A 17,099-nucleotide genomic window follows, 5' to 3' on the forward strand; every position below is an offset into this window, starting at 1 on the left:
TAGCAGAATGATGGCCGGGTGGTGGTTCTGTTATCCTAACTGGACGTCATATGACAACTTTCAGGATAACATGCTGGCACGCAGGGCGATCGCTTGTGCGACGAGTCAGTCTGACACACCAAATCTCAGATCGTGGTAAGGTGCCTCTGATGGAGACTCCTTACCACGTGATCAGCTGTTTCTCGGTTCAAGCTGACAGGGAGAGCCGATCGGCAGCTCTTCCTGTCAGAGGTGGGTTCTGTGCTTATATTGGGCACATTGATTATCAGCGTAGCTCCCATGGGAGGTGCCCACCACAGCTGCAAATCCGTGCCCATCAGTAACACCTGTCAGTGCCACTTATCGGTGCCTATAAGTGCTCATCAATTCTACATATTAATGCCGCCTCATCAGTGCCCATCAGTGAAGGAGAAAACAACATTTTATAACAAACGATATTTTCAAACATTTCTGTTTTTTATTTTTAGTTTATCAAAAAATAAAACCCCCAGAGGTGATGAAATACAAACAAAAGGAAGCTCCATTTGTGGGAAGAAAATTATAAAAATGTAGTTTGGGTACAGTGTTGCATGACCATGCAATTGTCATTCAAAGTGTGACAATGCTGAAAGCTGAAAACTTGTCCTGGGCAGCAAGGGGTGAATGTGCCCAGTTAAACCACCATCAGCCTGAACCATTGATACAAGGCAGGATGGATCCACACTGTGATGTTTATGCCAAATTCTGACCCAACCATCTGAATTTCACAAGACTCATCGGACCAGGCAATGCTTTTCCAATATTCTATTGTCCAATTTTGGAGAGCCTGTGCAAATTGAAGCCCCAAATTCCTGTTAGCTGACAGGAGTGGAACCTGGTATAGTCTTCTGCTGCTATAGCCCACCTACTTCAAGGTTCGATGTGTTGTGCATTCATAGATGCTATTCTGCACACCTTGGTTGTAACAAGTGGTTATTTGAGTTACTGTTTGTCTGTCATCTCGAGACAGTGCGCATTCTCCTCTGACGTCAACAAGGCATTTTCATCCACACAACTGCTGCTCGCTGGATATTTTTCTTTTTCAGACCATTCTCTGTAAAACCTAGAGATGGTTGTGCGTGATAATCCCATTAGATCAGCAGTTTTTGAAATACTCGGACCAGCCTGTCTGGCACCAACAACCATGCCACATTCAAAGTCCCTTAAATCTACTTTCTTCCCGGTTTGAAAGTCGACTTCACCATGTCTAGATGCCTAAATGCATTGAGTTACTGCCATGTAATTGGCTGATTGGCTATTTGTGTTACCAAGCAATTGAACAGTTGAACACCCCAGACCTCCCCCCTTTTTTTTTTTTTTTTTAAACTAAGCTTTACAATCACTTTAAACATGTCTGGAACAATGTGTTGTAGGTAGGTGAAGCAAACCTTTTGTTCTTAATAATCAATGTTTAATGAGGTAAACTTCAAATAATGCCAGACCCTCCTCCTGGCTATGATGCAAGATGAAGGGAATGTAATAGTGATGGGTTGCTTTGCTCTTAAGGGGTTAGGAAGGCTTGTAATCATTTTGGTAGTCTTTTTTTGAATTTCAAGGTGTCATTCTACATCTTAACCACTACAATACAGGGCACTTTCGCCCCCTTCCTTCCCAGACTATTTTTCAGATTTCAGCCATCTCGCAATTTTAATGACAATTGCGCGGTCATGCTACGCTGTACCCAAATTAAATTTTTATCATTTTGTTCGCACAAATAGAGCTTTATTTTGGTGGTATTTATTCAGAACTCTGTTTATTTTTTGCGATTAGAAGTGAAAAAATTGTGGAAATTTGGAAAAAATATATTTTTCTTTCTATTTAAAAAGAAATCCAATAAAATCAAATTATTTTTTTCATAAATTTAAGCCAAAATGTATTCTGCTACATGTTTTTGGTAACAGAAAATTCCATTAAGTGTATAATAATTGGTTTGTGTGATCATGGACATATGTATGCAAATGATTGTGTGCAGGTGATGTGGGACATGTCGGGGGCAGGTGTTTTTATTATTTGGGGACGTGTTTTTTGAGGACATGTGTGTTTTACACTAGACTGGTGATCAGTGAGTAAAAAGCTGTAAAAAAACAGCTCATACTGATCACCAGCGGGCTGCAGCGATCCGCTCTCCTCTCCTCAGCAACAACTTCCGTGTGAGGAGAGCCGATTGCCTAACAACCGTCTGTTTGTTTACATCACATGACGGCTGTGATTGGACAAGGCTGTAATGTGATCAGGAAGGCCAATCAGAGCCCTCCTGACGATCTTAGATGTGCCGTGTCCGGGTGACACGAGCGCATCGGGTTTGCGCTGCACCTCCTGAAGGGACACCTTGTGTGGTTCTAATTGGACATTGACACAACATTGTCCACAACATAAACCATGGAGGAGGGGGGAACCTAGAGCGCTGTAGCAGTGCTGGAAGCGTCTCACCTCTGGAGTTGGGTAGGGAGTCCTGTCAGCTCGGTCCACAGTACACATACCAGGATAGAAATATGGCAAGTGACCTATTTATGTATGTAGGTTCTCCCTGATCTGCTCTGGATCAGGGAGAGCGGGACCTTAACCTGGAAGCCTTGCAAGAATTCTGCCAGATTTCAATCTTCTGGTGTTGAACTTCAATTAAAAGGGAGGTTTGTAGCAAGAACAAAGAGTGGGCAGTGAAAGTGGATGCATTGGTGGTTCCATGGCAGGGTCTGCCCTTGGGTTGACATTTATTTTTATTTATTTTTTCAGCTGTACTTGGTGTCCTACACTTGCAGGTAGCACTATACCCAGTAGGTAATGTAATGTAGATCTGTATCTTCCATTGAACAGAGCACAAAGAGTACGTTTCTGTCTGTTAATTCCTCACATATACCCATTGAAGTGAACAGCCTTAGATGATACACAGAGATGAAACAAATCTCCCTACATAATGGATCTACTGATTACCAATAATACAGACCTGATCATAGATGTGGAAATACGGGACAATTTAGGGAACAGCGATCACAGGTCAATAGGCTTCCATATAAATCTCACACAAATGGGAAACATAAAGGGAATACAAAGACACTGAATTTTAAGAGCTAACTTCCCTAAACTACGAACTTTTACTAGAAGGCATAAATTGTGATAAAATCTTAGGAACAAAGAACAGGGAGGAGAGATGGGTTTGCTTTAAGAGCATATTAAATAAGGGCATTAGCCAATGCATCCCATTGGGTAATAAATTTAAAAGAGCGGACAAAAGTCCTGGATGGCTTATCTCCAATGTAAAAAAGCATATAAAAGCAAAGGAGACGGCCTTCAAAAAATACAAGGTTGAGGGATCATCATCAGCATTCAGACATTATAAAGAATGCAACAAGAAATGCAAGGGTGCAATGAGGACAGCTAAGATAGAACATGAACATGAAAGACACATAGCGGAGGATGCAAAAAAAAAATCCCAAAAGATTCTTTAAGTATATAAACAGTAAAAAAGAGAGGACAGACCATATTGGCCCCATAAAGAATGAGGAAGGGCATCTGGTTACAAAGGATGGGGAGATGGCGAAGATATTGAATTTATTCTTCTCAGTCTTCACGAGGGAATCCGGGGGGGGGGCTTCAGTAACCAAAACTGCGGGGTTTATCCTCGTGGCACATCACAGGAAACACCTCCATGGTTAATAGGACAGAATTAAAATTAGACTTGGGGAAACTTGACACTAATCACCGGAACCAGATGGCTTGCACCCGAGGGTACTTGGGGAACTCGGTCAAGTAATTGCCAGACCATTGTTCCTAATTTTTACTGACAGTCTTCTGACTGGAATGGTACCAGCTGATTTGGAGAAAAGCCAATGTAGCACCAATATTTAAAAAGGGCCCAAAATAGATCCCTTGGAATTAGACCAGTTAGCCTAACATAATAGTATGTAAACTCTTGGAGGGGATGATAAGGGACTACATACAAGATTTTAGTAATGAGAACGGTATCGTTAGCAGTAATCAGCATGTATTCATGAAGAATCGTACTTGCCAAACCAATCTACTAACCTTCTATGAGGAGGTGAGTTGCCAGCTAGATAAAGGAAGGCCCGTAGATGTGGTGTACCTGGATTTTGCAAAAGCATTTTACACAGTTCCCCATAAATGTTTACTGTACAAAATAAGGTCTGTTGGCATGGACCATAGGGTGATTACATGGATTGAAAACTGGCTACAAGGACGATTTCAGAGGGTGGTGATAAATGGGGAGTACTCGGAATGGTCAGGGGTGGGTAGTGGGGTCCCACAGGGTTCTGTGCTGGGACCAATCCTATTTAATTTGTTCATAAATGACCTGGAGGATGGGGTAAACAGTCCACTCTATTTGCCGATGATAAGCTAAGCAGGGCAATAACCTCTCCGCAGGATATGGAAACCTTGCAAAAAGATCTGAACAAATTTATGGGGTCGGCAACTACATGGCAAATGAGGTTCAATGTAGAAAAATGTAAAACAATGCATTTGGGTGGCAAAAATATGAATGCAATCTATACGCTGGGGGGAGAACTTTTGGGGGAATCTAGGATGGTAAAGGACCTGCGGGTCCTAGTAGATGATAGGCTCAGTAATGGCATGCAATGCCAAGCTGCTGCTAACAAAGCAAAGAATATTGGCATGCATTAAAAAGGGGATCACCTCCAGAGATAAAACTATAATTCTCCCACCCTACAAGACTCTGATCCGGCTGCACCAGGAGTATGCTGTCCAGTTTTGGGCACCAGTCCTCAGGAAGGATGTACTGGAAATGGAGCGAGTACAAAGAAGGGCAACAAAGCTAATAAAGGATCTGGAGGATATTGGTTATGAGCAGGGCTTTTTTTCAGCAGGAACTAGGGGGAACTCAGTTCCACCACCTCTGGCTCAGGTCTTCTGCTCCCTGCTCACCACTATCACTTGGTAACACTGAAGTCCAGCTTCTGCGTTTTATAAGTGATAGCTTATCTCCCAGAAGCTCTCTTCGGTCAGATGTGCTGTGCAGATCCCACTGAGTGCTGGACAGGGACAAGGTAGATACAGAGCCCAGGGTTCAGTGCAGTCATGGGCAGGAGAGGGTGCGTGGTAGGTTGTACCCTCTGTGGGTCTCCATTTTTTCCATGGTGACCAGTTGTTGATGCTCCTACTGCATAATCTCCCTTGCAAGTGACTATAGTATAGTATGCTGGGAGGTACTACAGCCGGATAGGTGTTTCAGCTTAATATTGCAACAAAGGTAAGATACGACAGATGATGGAGCTTTTAAGGAGGGGGGGGGGAAATTAGGGCAGTGGAGGAAGGGGGCTGTATGCAGAGGGAAGAACTACTATTTGATGCCATTTGGCAGGTATGTGAGTGTGGCGGGCATGGTTAAGTTCCTGCACCTATTTGAGGGAAAAAAAGCCCTGATTATGAGGAAAGGTTGGGAGCACTGCACTTATTCTCTTTGGAGAAGAGACGCTGAGAGGGGATATGATTTCAATATACAAATACCATACTGGTGATCCCACAATAGGGATAACACTTTTTCGCTGAAGTGAGTTTTACAAGACTCGTGGCCACTCATTAAAATTACAAGAAAAGAGGTTTAACCTTAAACTATGTGAGGGTTCTTTACTGTAAGAGCGGCAAGGATGTGGCATTCCCTTTCACAGGTGGTGGTCTCAGCGGGGGGGCATTGATAGTTTCAAGAAACTATTAGATAACCACCTGAGTGACCGCAACATACAGGGCTATAAAATGTAATACTGACATATAATCACACACACAGGTTGGACTTGCGTCTTTTTTCAAGCTCACCTACTATGTAACTATGTAAGTCTTGCATGTGTATCTTCTGTCTTCATCTTGCTATAGGGGTAAGAATTTTCAGTTTCTCATTCTGCACTGTTGGAGAAGGCTTGGATTATACTGGGAGCAGCTGATTGGAGGAAAGGTGCACATGACCCCCCCGACCTCCCCTTCACATTAATAGAAGAATGAAAATGCTCTGAGACGGTAGACTGCCTGCAATCTATTTATAGCAACCTCCCCGACACACACTTCTATCCCCTGTCTCAGAGAACGTGTGAAGTTATCAGGCTGATAACGGAGCTATGGAGCAAGAGACAGCTCCAGGACATAGTGCTTTGGAGAGAGATTAAAAAAAAAACACTGCAGATATGTGCCCAGCTAAAATTTCATAAATTGGGATTGGCTTGCGCTGCTGCCAATCACATTCAATAATGCCAAGTGTATGACACGGGTGCGCACCTGCAAACTAACCCCCTTCGGGAAAGAGCTTCCCAGAGGGGGTTAGCTTTAGCGGGGAGGAGCAGAGACAGTCGCCGTGGGACCCCAGAACAGCAGGATCCGGGGGCCACTCTGTGCAAAACGAGTGGAGGTAAGTATAACATGTTTAAAAAAAATAAACATATACAACCCCTTTAAAGTGGATGTAAATACTCACATATACCCAGTGAAGTGAACAGCCTCAGATGATACAAAGAGATTAAATCAATCTCCCTACATAAGTTTGAGTTGTATATCTGCTGTCTTCATCTTGCTACATTCTTTAGAATTCTTACATTGGGTAGGAATTTTCAGTTCCTGATTCAGCAATAGGTGTGTCATTCTGACATACTCCGTGTGACAGCTGATTGGAGGAAAGGCACCCCCCCTCCACATTGGCAGAAGAAGGAAAATACTTTCACAGCTCTGTTTTTATGTGTTTACAAGTACAAGCTGTCTGCTAATCTACACAGTCCAGGCTGCCATCTCAGAGAACTTGCCAGACATTATCAGGCTGATAACAGAAGAACATGGCAGCACAAACACATGGGACTTGGTGCTTTTAAGAAAGAACAAAGATTCTGCAGATGTGAATGCTCACTTTTGTGAGATAATGCATTTTTGTAAATATTTTATTTATCTTTTCATGTGAACACTGAAGAGATTACACTTTGCTACAATTTAAAGTAGTGAGCGTACAGCTTGTATAACCATGTAAATCTGCTGTCCCCTCAAAATAACTTGACACACAGACATTAATATCTAAACCGCTGCTAACAAAAGTGAGTACACCCCTAAGTGAAAATGTCTATGTGGGAATAGACATATGAGTGCTGCCAGCATTGCTGCAGAGGTTAAAGGGGTGGGGGGGTCAGCCTGTCAGTGCTCAGAACCTCAGACCATACGCTGCACAGTGCATCAAATTGATCTGCATGTCTGTCATCCCAGAAGGAAGCCTCTTCTAAAGATGATGCACAAGAAAGCCCGCAAAACAGTTTGCTGAGGACAAGCAGACTAACAACATGGATTTCTGGAACCATGTCCTGTGGTTTGATGAGACTAAGATAAACTTATTTGGTTCAGATGGTGTCAAGTGTGTGTGGCGGCAACCAGGTGAGAAGTACAAAGACAAGTGTCTTGCCTACAGTCAAGCATGGTGGTGGGCGTGTCGTGGTCTGGGGCTGCATGAGTGCTGCTGGCACTGGGGAGCTATAGTTGATTGAGGGAACCATGAATGCCAACATGTACTGCGACATACTGAAGCAGAGCATGATCCCCTCCCTGCGGACACTGGGTTACAGGGCAGTATTCCAACATAATGACCTAAAACACACTTCCAAGGTGACCACTGCCTTGCTAAAGAAGCTGAGGGTAAAGGTGATAGACTGACCAAGCATGTCTCCAGACCTAAACCCTATTGAGCATCTTTGGGGCATCCTCAAACACAAGGTGGAGGAGTGCAAGGTCTCTAATGTTTATTAGCGCTGTGATGTTGTCACGGAGGAGTAGAAGAGGACTCCAGTGGCAACCTGTGAAGCTCAGGGTAATTCCATGCCCAAGAGGGTTAAGGCAGTGCTGGAAAATAATGGCGGCCACACAAAATATTGACACTTTGGGCCCAATGTGGACATTTACACTTAGGGGTGTACTCGCTTTTGTTGCCATCTGTTTAGACATTAATGGCTGTGTTAAATTATTTTGAGGGGACAGCAAATTTTACACCGTTATGCAAGCTGTACACTCACTACATTGTAGCAAAGTGTAATTTCTTCAGTCTTGTCACATGAAAAGATATTTAAAAAAAATGTGAGGGGTGTACTCCACTTTTGTGAGATACTGTATATGTGCCCAGCTCAAATTTCATGAATTTGATTTACATCCACTTTAAGACCTCCACAAGGCAAATTTTGTTTTTACATAGACCCCATTAAGTCCCCCATTAAAAAAAACGGGACTACTCAGTTTAGGCAAACCTACTTGCTTAGCTTTACCCAATGATTTTTATTTTATTTTTTTTGCTTTATTAGGCTGCTATCATACATGGAAACATCCATTGATTGCCTCATTTTACAAGAACTGGAATGTCAAAGTATTGCATCTTATGTATATGGGTTTAAAACCCGCAATACGTTTTTAGAAACTAGTGTAAATCAAGATAAATGCAGAAAAAATTTACTTTGTAGGCACCAATTATTATAAAAAAAAAAAAAAAATGCATAAGTCTTTTGGGAGTCCTCTTTGTGGTTGCCTTTCGGTAAACTCTGCCAAACATCTGAAACACTTCTATTGTGTTATTACTGCTTGCTGTATCTGTATGTTTATATATTTTTCTCTCTTGTAGAACAATTAATAAGATCCCGAAGAAGAATTCAATTGTGAAACATGTGGAGCGTTTTTTTTGTCTTGGATACTACATCATGTTTGCAGGATTACAATAATGTATAATGTCATACATTTTTTGTCTTGGAGAAATGTCAGTTTTTTATTTTTTTTTTTATTTTTTGCAAAAAAGTTTTTAAATGTGATTGTTTGTACCCTTATGTGTTTAATAAACTATTATGTAATTTGTTATAATTGGTGCCTACAAAATCAATTTTTTTCTGCACTTTATCTTGATTAAAATTGACTTATAGGACGTGGCACTGCTTTATCACTAGGACTCCCACAGTGCCATTCTGTGCTGGAGCCTTGGTAAACCTTTTGATACATAGTGTAAATACCTGATTTGATTATAGACTCTTGCAATACCCTGTACAGCACCATTCAGAGTAGGAAGCAATGCTATAAACCAGTTGGGCTCTTCTACATGATCATAGAGGAATAGAAGCAGAGAAGGGACATCATCCATTTGTTGCTGCATTTCACCGTTTAGTAGCAAGCTAAGGGCATGGAGGTGACTTAGGTTTGTTGACGTAAATGATCTACTGAATTTAAGCATCAGGCCTGCTTAGTTGTCCATAAGGGTTGTCTAAATCTCTCACTTTCTGAGACTGCCAACCTGAATTGACAAAAACCTACACGTGTAAAATCAAAGAAGCGTCGCATTCCTGTCTAGCCAACCTAGTGTAGACCTAAAAACTGCCTCTGCCAAAGCCACGCCCCTGACATGTTTCGCTCCTCCCACTGGAGCGTAATTGTAGGGTATCCTATGATTAAGCTCAAGTAGGAGGCGCAAAATATGTCAGGTAGCATGGCTTTGGCGGAGATTCATGGGCTACGGTTGTTTTCAAGCCTACACTATGTTGGTGGGACGGGAGTATGGTGCTTTGATTTTATACGTGTATCGCTTCGGTGGAGCAACATTTGGCAGCCAGCACCTTTTTTCCCTTGTGACTGCGAGAGTTTGGCTTCCCGAGCTTGAGCAGCATTCATAACTTTGCACCAAGTTCACTTTGACAAAAACATATATGCAAATTCTTTGGCAGGTAAAACTGCTCCTAAAATGTTTTCTGGTTTGTTCAACTGTTTGTGTAGAGTTGTGTAAACTTATTTTAGGTTTTCAAATTATTTTTATTCTAACTGCAACTTTTACATTTAGGCAAGATTCTACGCCCCAACAACCATATTTATTGATGAGATTGACTCAATTTGCAGCCGCAGAGGCACCTCAGAAGAGCATGAAGCCAGCAGGAGAGTTAAAGCAGAGCTTTTGGTGCAGATGGATGGTAACCACCTTCTTTTTTTTTTTCCAATCATATGGTCGCTCCACCCAGAACTGTTCATAATTCTTATCACAGATGATGAGTTTATTTACTTAAATTACTAAATCTTATGTTCAATTACACTTAAATTACAGGCACTGGCATTTAAACTCAGCCAGGACATTGTTCCTTTTTCTCTCTGTCAGACTCCAGTTCAGCAAAAGGAAAATTTCCCTCGTGTGTGTGTGTGTGTGTGTTTTTTCTTTTTTTCTTTTTTTCTTTTCATGAAGGATTGTTCTTTTTGTAATCCAGGGTCAACCCTGTAAAGGTGCTTTGGCTTCTCATTCCACTATTTCTAAGTGGACCATTCAATCTAATTGGCAGTCCCCAGTTTTCTGTTTTTTGGGGGGGCATTAGCAGTTTGCAGTGTTGCTCATCTCATTTGGGCTACTTTTGGATGTCGCAGAGCTTTAAATTCCTGCGTCCCATAATGAACAAACAGAAAATAGGATGTTTGTACTCACCGGAAAAATTATTTTCTTGGGAGTTTAAGGAATACAGGTCCCACCCCTCTTTTTGATCATGCTCTTTGTACCGCTTTGCTACAAAACTGAAGCGTGTTCATAATAGAGGTTTTAACCTGGGCTGGCCTACAGTTCTTTGTTGGCCACTGTCCAGTCCTTCTATAGATGACGGTATAACCAATGGTTTAGGTTCCTATTTCCCTAAATAGACTCTAAAAAAGGATTTCTTATCATACATTACGAGACACAAAGCCATTATAGTCACTATGTGGGTTATAGGCCCCCTTCAGGTGATGGACAGTGGCACGCCCTAAATTAAAAAAGTGCACTCCCTAAATTAAAAGTGCACTCCCTATATAACCCCTCCCACTGGTGCGAGTACATCAGTTTTTTCGCCAGTGTCTAAGGTGTTGGTAACGAGGGAAGATGTGCTGTGCTGAGCTCCACTGGAGCAGTCCTTGCTGGGGCTAGCCATGCAGACCGTATCCATTCAAAGTGTATTTTTAGCCGAATTGAATGGTACCGGGCCTCTTATTCAAAGAAACGAGGACTTGCCTGTAACGCTTTTTTAGAGAGCTGCACCGCAGAATCCAGTACTTTTTGGTAGTAAGGCCATAAAGTTTACTGGCGGAGGTGCTATTGCATTACAGGTCCAGGATTGTGGGTTTCCTCGAGGATCCCCGGCTCCTGAAGGTTTAACTGAACCCACCATGAAGGGTGAAGATTGGGTCTGTTGGTTTACCACAGAAAACCCTGCGGCGGGAAAGGTAAGTGGAGTTTTCTAAGGAATTTTTTCAATTTTCTTATGAATGTCTCCTTTAAATCTGTAAGTTTTGTCATGCTTATGTGTCACCACTGGGGCTGTATTGAGCACTTGCGTCTCATGCTTTTCAGAGAGCTCACCTTTGTCTCCAGAAAGCAGCAGGTTTCTCTCCTCCCACAGCAGCAAGACTTTTGGTAAGTCTGGAGGGGTGCCCCCCCGTGCCGTTTTTCCTTCCCCCTCTTCTTGGGGAAAGAGCGCCAACTGATTTTGAAAAAAAATGGCATGCTCTGCGGCTACCAGGCCCCCCCCCCCCCCACCCCCCGCCATTCCTCCCGAAGATCCCATAGGATCAGGAGCCCTAAATAAGCTATCTTTTGAAAAGAAAGAGGGGAAGGTTGGTAGGCGGGGCTTAGCGTAGCATTGGCATCCTCCAACATCCAGCACGGGCAGGTCTATTTTAAAAAGCACTATTGTGTTATTGCATGCTGCAGGAGGGACACAGGAGCAATGGGGGGTTGGTGACACAGGCATTCCTTGACACATTTACTGCTGCATCAAGCTGCGCATTAATAGCAGTAACAAAGCTGAACTAATACTCAAGCAGTGGATGCATTCCTTCTGATGGTACCTCTGCTTTGTGCATCGGCCTATGGTCGGAAGGGGGTGAAAAACACCTCAATAAGGGGCTCTAGAAAGACTTTTACAGTCACACAGAAGCCTAGATCCATCTCAGTAAGATGGCATCCTCCCCTGAGAGTAATATGGCTGGTCACGGTGAACCTTCAGGGGGGGCAAGTGTTGCAGCTGCTTATAAACACTGCAGCCCCTGTGTATTTTACTAAGGGGGTCTTTTCTTCAACTATTTTAAGCTTGAAGTAAAGATTGATATTTTAATCGCATCTTAGAGTGGGATTAAGCATAGCAGCTCCCCGTTCATTGCTCAGGACCCTCATTCTGAGGAACAAGGGGCGAGAGATGATTTCTCTCAAGGACCAGGAAGTATCAGGTTTGCAGGAAAGGTTGTTAGTACAGTTGCTCAATGAATTGGTCCGCTCCACATTTTTACTGCCAGTAACGCAGTTAGTCGATGAGCCCACTTCTGGTTTGGGTTCACTAAATCCTCCCCAATCTGTTCATGCTTTTCCTATCCATTCATGGCTAAGAAAGCTTATATATTCTGAGTGAGAGCAGAGTTTTTTTTTTTCTTCTTCTGAAAAAGTTATCAATACTTTATTCAATGGAGGAAGGGTTTTATGAGGAGTTCCAGCAATTTACGCTGCTTTATTCTTTGTAACTAAAAACCTGACTTGTCCAGTAGACAATGCACATATGCTAAGGGGTCCAACAGATAAGAGATTGGCGTTCCTTTTTAAAAGAACTGTATTTCGCTCGCAGGTTCAGTCATTCATCCTGCGCTGGCAGCGTTCAGAGTATCTCGGGCCTTAAAGGACCAGTTTATAGAGGTACTCAAAGTTATTCTTGATCAGCAGGCCCAAGATTTGGCCAGCATATCAGAAGCGTTGTGTTTACAGTTGACGCTATGAGAGATTCTGTTCTCCAGGCCTCACAGCTCATGCTAGAGCTCGTACATGTCTGTAGAAGCCTATGGTTGAAAAATTGGTCATCTAAAGCGCCATGTAAAATCTTGGCCAGCTTCCCTTTTTATGGTGTACCGTTATTTGGAGACGATCTGAATACGTTTATCCAAAGAATTTTTAATGGAAAAGTTTCCTTTTTTACGATTAAGAAGTTATTTTATCTTTTAAATATGCTTCTTCTCCAGTACCAGGGGCATCAGCCTCCAGGCAGTCACGATGGCCTCCACCTTCAAGTTTCAAGAGGTAAACTTCAGGGTCAAAAAGGACCTGGGGGAGGTAACCCACAAAACAAAATGCCAAGGCATTATGAAGGGGTGCCCCTGCTCACGTGGGGGGAAAGGCTTCTACAGTTTTCAATGATCTGGCAGGAACAATGTCAAGACTGATGGGTGGCTTCCTCAATTTCTCTAGGTTACAAACTTTGTTTTCTCAGATCAAGTGGTCCTAGAGAGCCAGTGAAAAGGTCTCTTTCTAGCTTTGGATAATCTCTTGTCTCAAGAGTGATGTCGGTGGTCTCCTTGGTAGAGCAAGGATTAGGGTTTTATTCAATCCTTTTTACAGTTACAAAAATGTACGTGTCAGACCCATTTTAGATCTCAAAGATCTAAACAGATTTTAAATATCTGTTCTCTTCGCATGGAATCAATCCGGTCAGTAGTCTCCATCCTACGAGGGGGAGAACTTCTGGCATCAGTCAACATCAAGGATAATTTTCCATGTGCTTATTAACCCCCCCCCCCCCCCCCCCAAGAAATTTCTAGGTAGAAAATCTTAATTTCCTTTCTTACCTCAGGGGACACAGCACCATAGTAATAACTATGTGGGATGTGGGTTATATCGGACTATCAGGTGCTGGACACTGGCACGCCCCTTAAGGAGTGAACTTCCCCCATATAACCCCTCCCACTACTGGGAGTCCTCAGTTTTTTCGGCAGTGTCTAAGGTGTTGGGCACGTGTAAGAATGTGTGTACTGAGTTCCAGGGCAGTAATCCTTTGAAAGACAGCCATCCTGGCCGGATCTGTTCTGATGTCTTCGTAATGGACTAAATGAAGACACGAGGTTTTGCTTGCGAATGCTTTTAAGCTGTGCCCTGGGACAGTACTTTTTGGTAGTAAGGCCAATAAAAGTTTACTGGCAGGGTCTTCTCGCAGGTCCAGGATTGCGGGATTATCTGAGTGTACCCCTGTTCCTGAAGGTTTCCTTTCAAGGTCTCGGAGCCTACCGTGAAGGGTGAAGATTGAGCTTTTTATCTCTGATAAAGCCCCGCGGCGGAAAGGTAGGGGAGATTTTCTGCAAGGAATCTCTCCTTCCATGTATTTGTTATGTCTGTGTCACCACTGGAGGCTGTATTGAGCACTCACCATTTTGACGCTGGAAACAGAAGAAGCCTTCACTCTCTTCTCCGTTCAAGCCAGCTCAGGCCCTCCGGTATGAAGGGGGGTTCTGATCTCCTCCTGGGCCCCAGAGTGGCGTTTTTGTTCCTTTTGGATGCCAGCCCGCTACCTCTTCTTCTTTTTTTTTTATTTTTTTTTTTTTTTTTTCTGCTTCAAGAAAAAAAAAAAAGTTTTGTTTTGGGGCAATTTGTGGCCACAATGTTGCCAGCACTCATACACTTCCCTATTGGGAAGGGGTGTTTTCGCGTGGAGGGGCGTGGCTAAATGGCGTCAGACGCCGGCCACACGTGAAGGAAGAATTTTAACCACTTTCAGACCGGACCATTTTGCTGGTCAATGACCAGAGGTCTTTTTACAATTTGGCACTGCGCTGCTTTAACTGGTAATTGCGCGGTCATACAATGTTGTACCCAAACAAAATTTGCGTCCTTTTTTTCCCACAAATAGAGCTTTCTTTTAAAGGTATTTGACTGACTCTGCGATTTTTATTTTTTGCGATATAAACGTAAAAAGACCGCAAATTTTGAAAAAAAAATGATATTTTCTACTTTTTGTTATTAGAAAAATCCAATAAACTCAATTTTAGTCATACATTTAGGCCAAAATGTATTCAGCCACATGTCTTTGGTAAAAAAAAAAAGTCAATAACTGTATATTTATTGGTTTGCGCAAAAGTTGTCACATCTACAAACTAAGGTACGTTTTCTGGAATTTACGCAGCTTTTAGTTTATGACTGCCTATCTCATTTCTTGAGGTGCTAAAATGGCAGAGCAGTACAAAACCCCCCCAAATGACCCCATTTTGGAAAGTAGATACCCTAAGGAAATTGATAAGAGGCATGTTGAGCCCATTGACTATTTTATTTTTTTGCCTCAAGCGATTGAATGACAAAAAATTTTTTTTTTTTTTTTTACACAAAGTTGTCACTAAATGATATATTGCTCACACATGCCATGGTTATATGTGGAATTGTACCCCAAAATACATTCTGCTGCTTCTCCTGAGTACGGGGATACCACATGTTGTCGACTTTTTGGAAGCCTAGCCGCGTACAGGGCCCCGAAAGCCAAGCACCGCCTTCAGGATTTCTAAGGGCATACATTTGTAATTTCACTCCTGACTACCTATCACAGTTTTGAAGGCCATAAAATGCCAATATGGCACAAAACCCCCACAAATGACCCCATTTTAGAAAGTAGACACCCCAAGCTATTTGCTGAGAGGCATGTTGAGTCCATGGAATATTTTATATTTGGCACAAGTTGCGGGAAAATTACAAACTTTTATTTTTTTTTATTTTTTTTTCACAAAGTTGTCACTAAATGATATATTGCTCACACATGCTATGGGCATATGTGAAACGACACCCCAAAATAAGTTCTGCTGCTTCTCCTGAGTACGGGGATACCACATATGTGGGACTTTTTGGGAGCCTAGCCGCGTACGGGGCCCCGAAAACCAAGCACCGCCTTCAGGCTTTCTAAGGGCGTAAATTTTTGACTTCACTCCTCACTACCTATTACAGTTTTGAAGGCCATAAAATGCCAAGATGGCACAAAACCCCCACAAATGACCTCATTTTAGAAAGTAGACACCCCAAGCTATTTGCTGAGAGGCATGTTGAGTCCATGGAATATTTTATATTTTGCCACAAGTTGCGGGAAAATTACAAACTTTTTTATTTTATTTTATTTTTTCACAAAGTTGTCACTAAATGATATATTGCTCACGCATGCCATGGGCATATGTGAAATGACACCCCAAAATAAATTCTGCTTCTCCTGAGTACGGGGATACCACATATGTGGGACTTTTTGGGAGCCTAGCCGCGTACGGGGCCCCGAAAACCAAGCACCGCCTTCAGGCTTTCTAAGGGCGTTACAGTTTTGAAGGCCATAAAATGCCAAGATGGCACAAACCCCCCCAAATGACCCCATTTTGGAAAGTAGACACCCCTAAATTTAGGGGTACACTAGTGAGACTAGGTAATAAATGGCGGGTGCCCTGAAACTATAAAAAATAACTAACCAACCAGCGTCACCTGTAACAGTTATATGGTGATCACTGGTGAAAGGGTTAACTAGGGGGCAATCAGGGGGCTTTATGCGGTAGTATATGGGGGTCCCTGGCGCTATAAAAAGCTGCGGCGAACCTAAATACCTACCTGCCTAACTAGCGTCACCTGTGACACTAATACAGCGATCAGAAAAACGATCGCTTATTAGGCTGGGTTCACACTGGAGCGATGCGGGAACCCCACAAATCCGCGGCGGGTTCCCGCATCGCATGCCTCCCGGCGGCAGTTCACACTGCCCTATGCGAACTGCTGGGAGTGTCAGTGAAATGTTAATGACACCCCCAGATCAGTTCGCATATCGCAGTGCGATCTGCAAACTCGGATCGCATGGTGTGAACACCCATGCGATCCGATTCTGCTGCGGACCAAAAAAAGGGTCCCGTGCGAATTTGCGGCGGGTGCGACGCGAATTCAGCCATACTATCTGTATGGCTGAACTCGAATCACACAGAGATCGGATGTGATTTGCACTGCAGTGCGCTGCGAATCACATCCGTTCTCATAAACCGCTGCAATGTGAACCCAGCCTTAGTGACACTGGCGACGGGGGGTGATCACAGGGTTAAACCTTTATTGGGGGGGTTAGGGGGGTACATTAGAACTAAAGGGGGCTAACCCTAACTGCCCTAACAGTTATTACAGTCACAAATGACACCAATGCAAAAAAAAAAATGCAATTGGTGTCACTGTGACTGGGGGGGCAGGGGTAATTGGGGGGGTGAAGGGGGGGTGTGAGTGTGCCTGGCATGTTCTACTGTGTAGTGTCGTGTTGGTGCAACTCACCGATCCTCTCTCCTCGGTGCCGGAACGAAAAATACTTACA

At 43.1% G+C, this 17,099-nt stretch overlaps 1 protein-coding gene across 2 annotated transcripts in view; it reads left to right on the plus strand.

The window, feature by feature from the left end:
• KATNA1 (katanin catalytic subunit A1) overlaps positions 1 to 17,099 on the plus strand; it is a 64,303-nt gene that overhangs the window by 35,084 nt on the left and 12,120 nt on the right. For both annotated transcript variants that reach the window (XM_077486678.1, XM_077486679.1), the window contains exon 8: positions 9,815 to 9,941. In XM_077486678.1, coding sequence (XP_077342804.1) covers positions 9,815 to 9,941 — 127 coding nt within the window. The remainder of the gene's footprint in view (positions 1 to 9,814; positions 9,942 to 17,099) is intronic.

This window comes from Lithobates pipiens, unplaced genomic scaffold, assembly GCF_037356315.1.
Source record: "Lithobates pipiens isolate NorthernLeopardFrog02 unplaced genomic scaffold, aLitPip1_a1.2 Scaffold_18, whole genome shotgun sequence".
Lineage (NCBI taxonomy): Eukaryota > Metazoa > Chordata > Amphibia > Anura > Ranidae > Lithobates > Lithobates pipiens.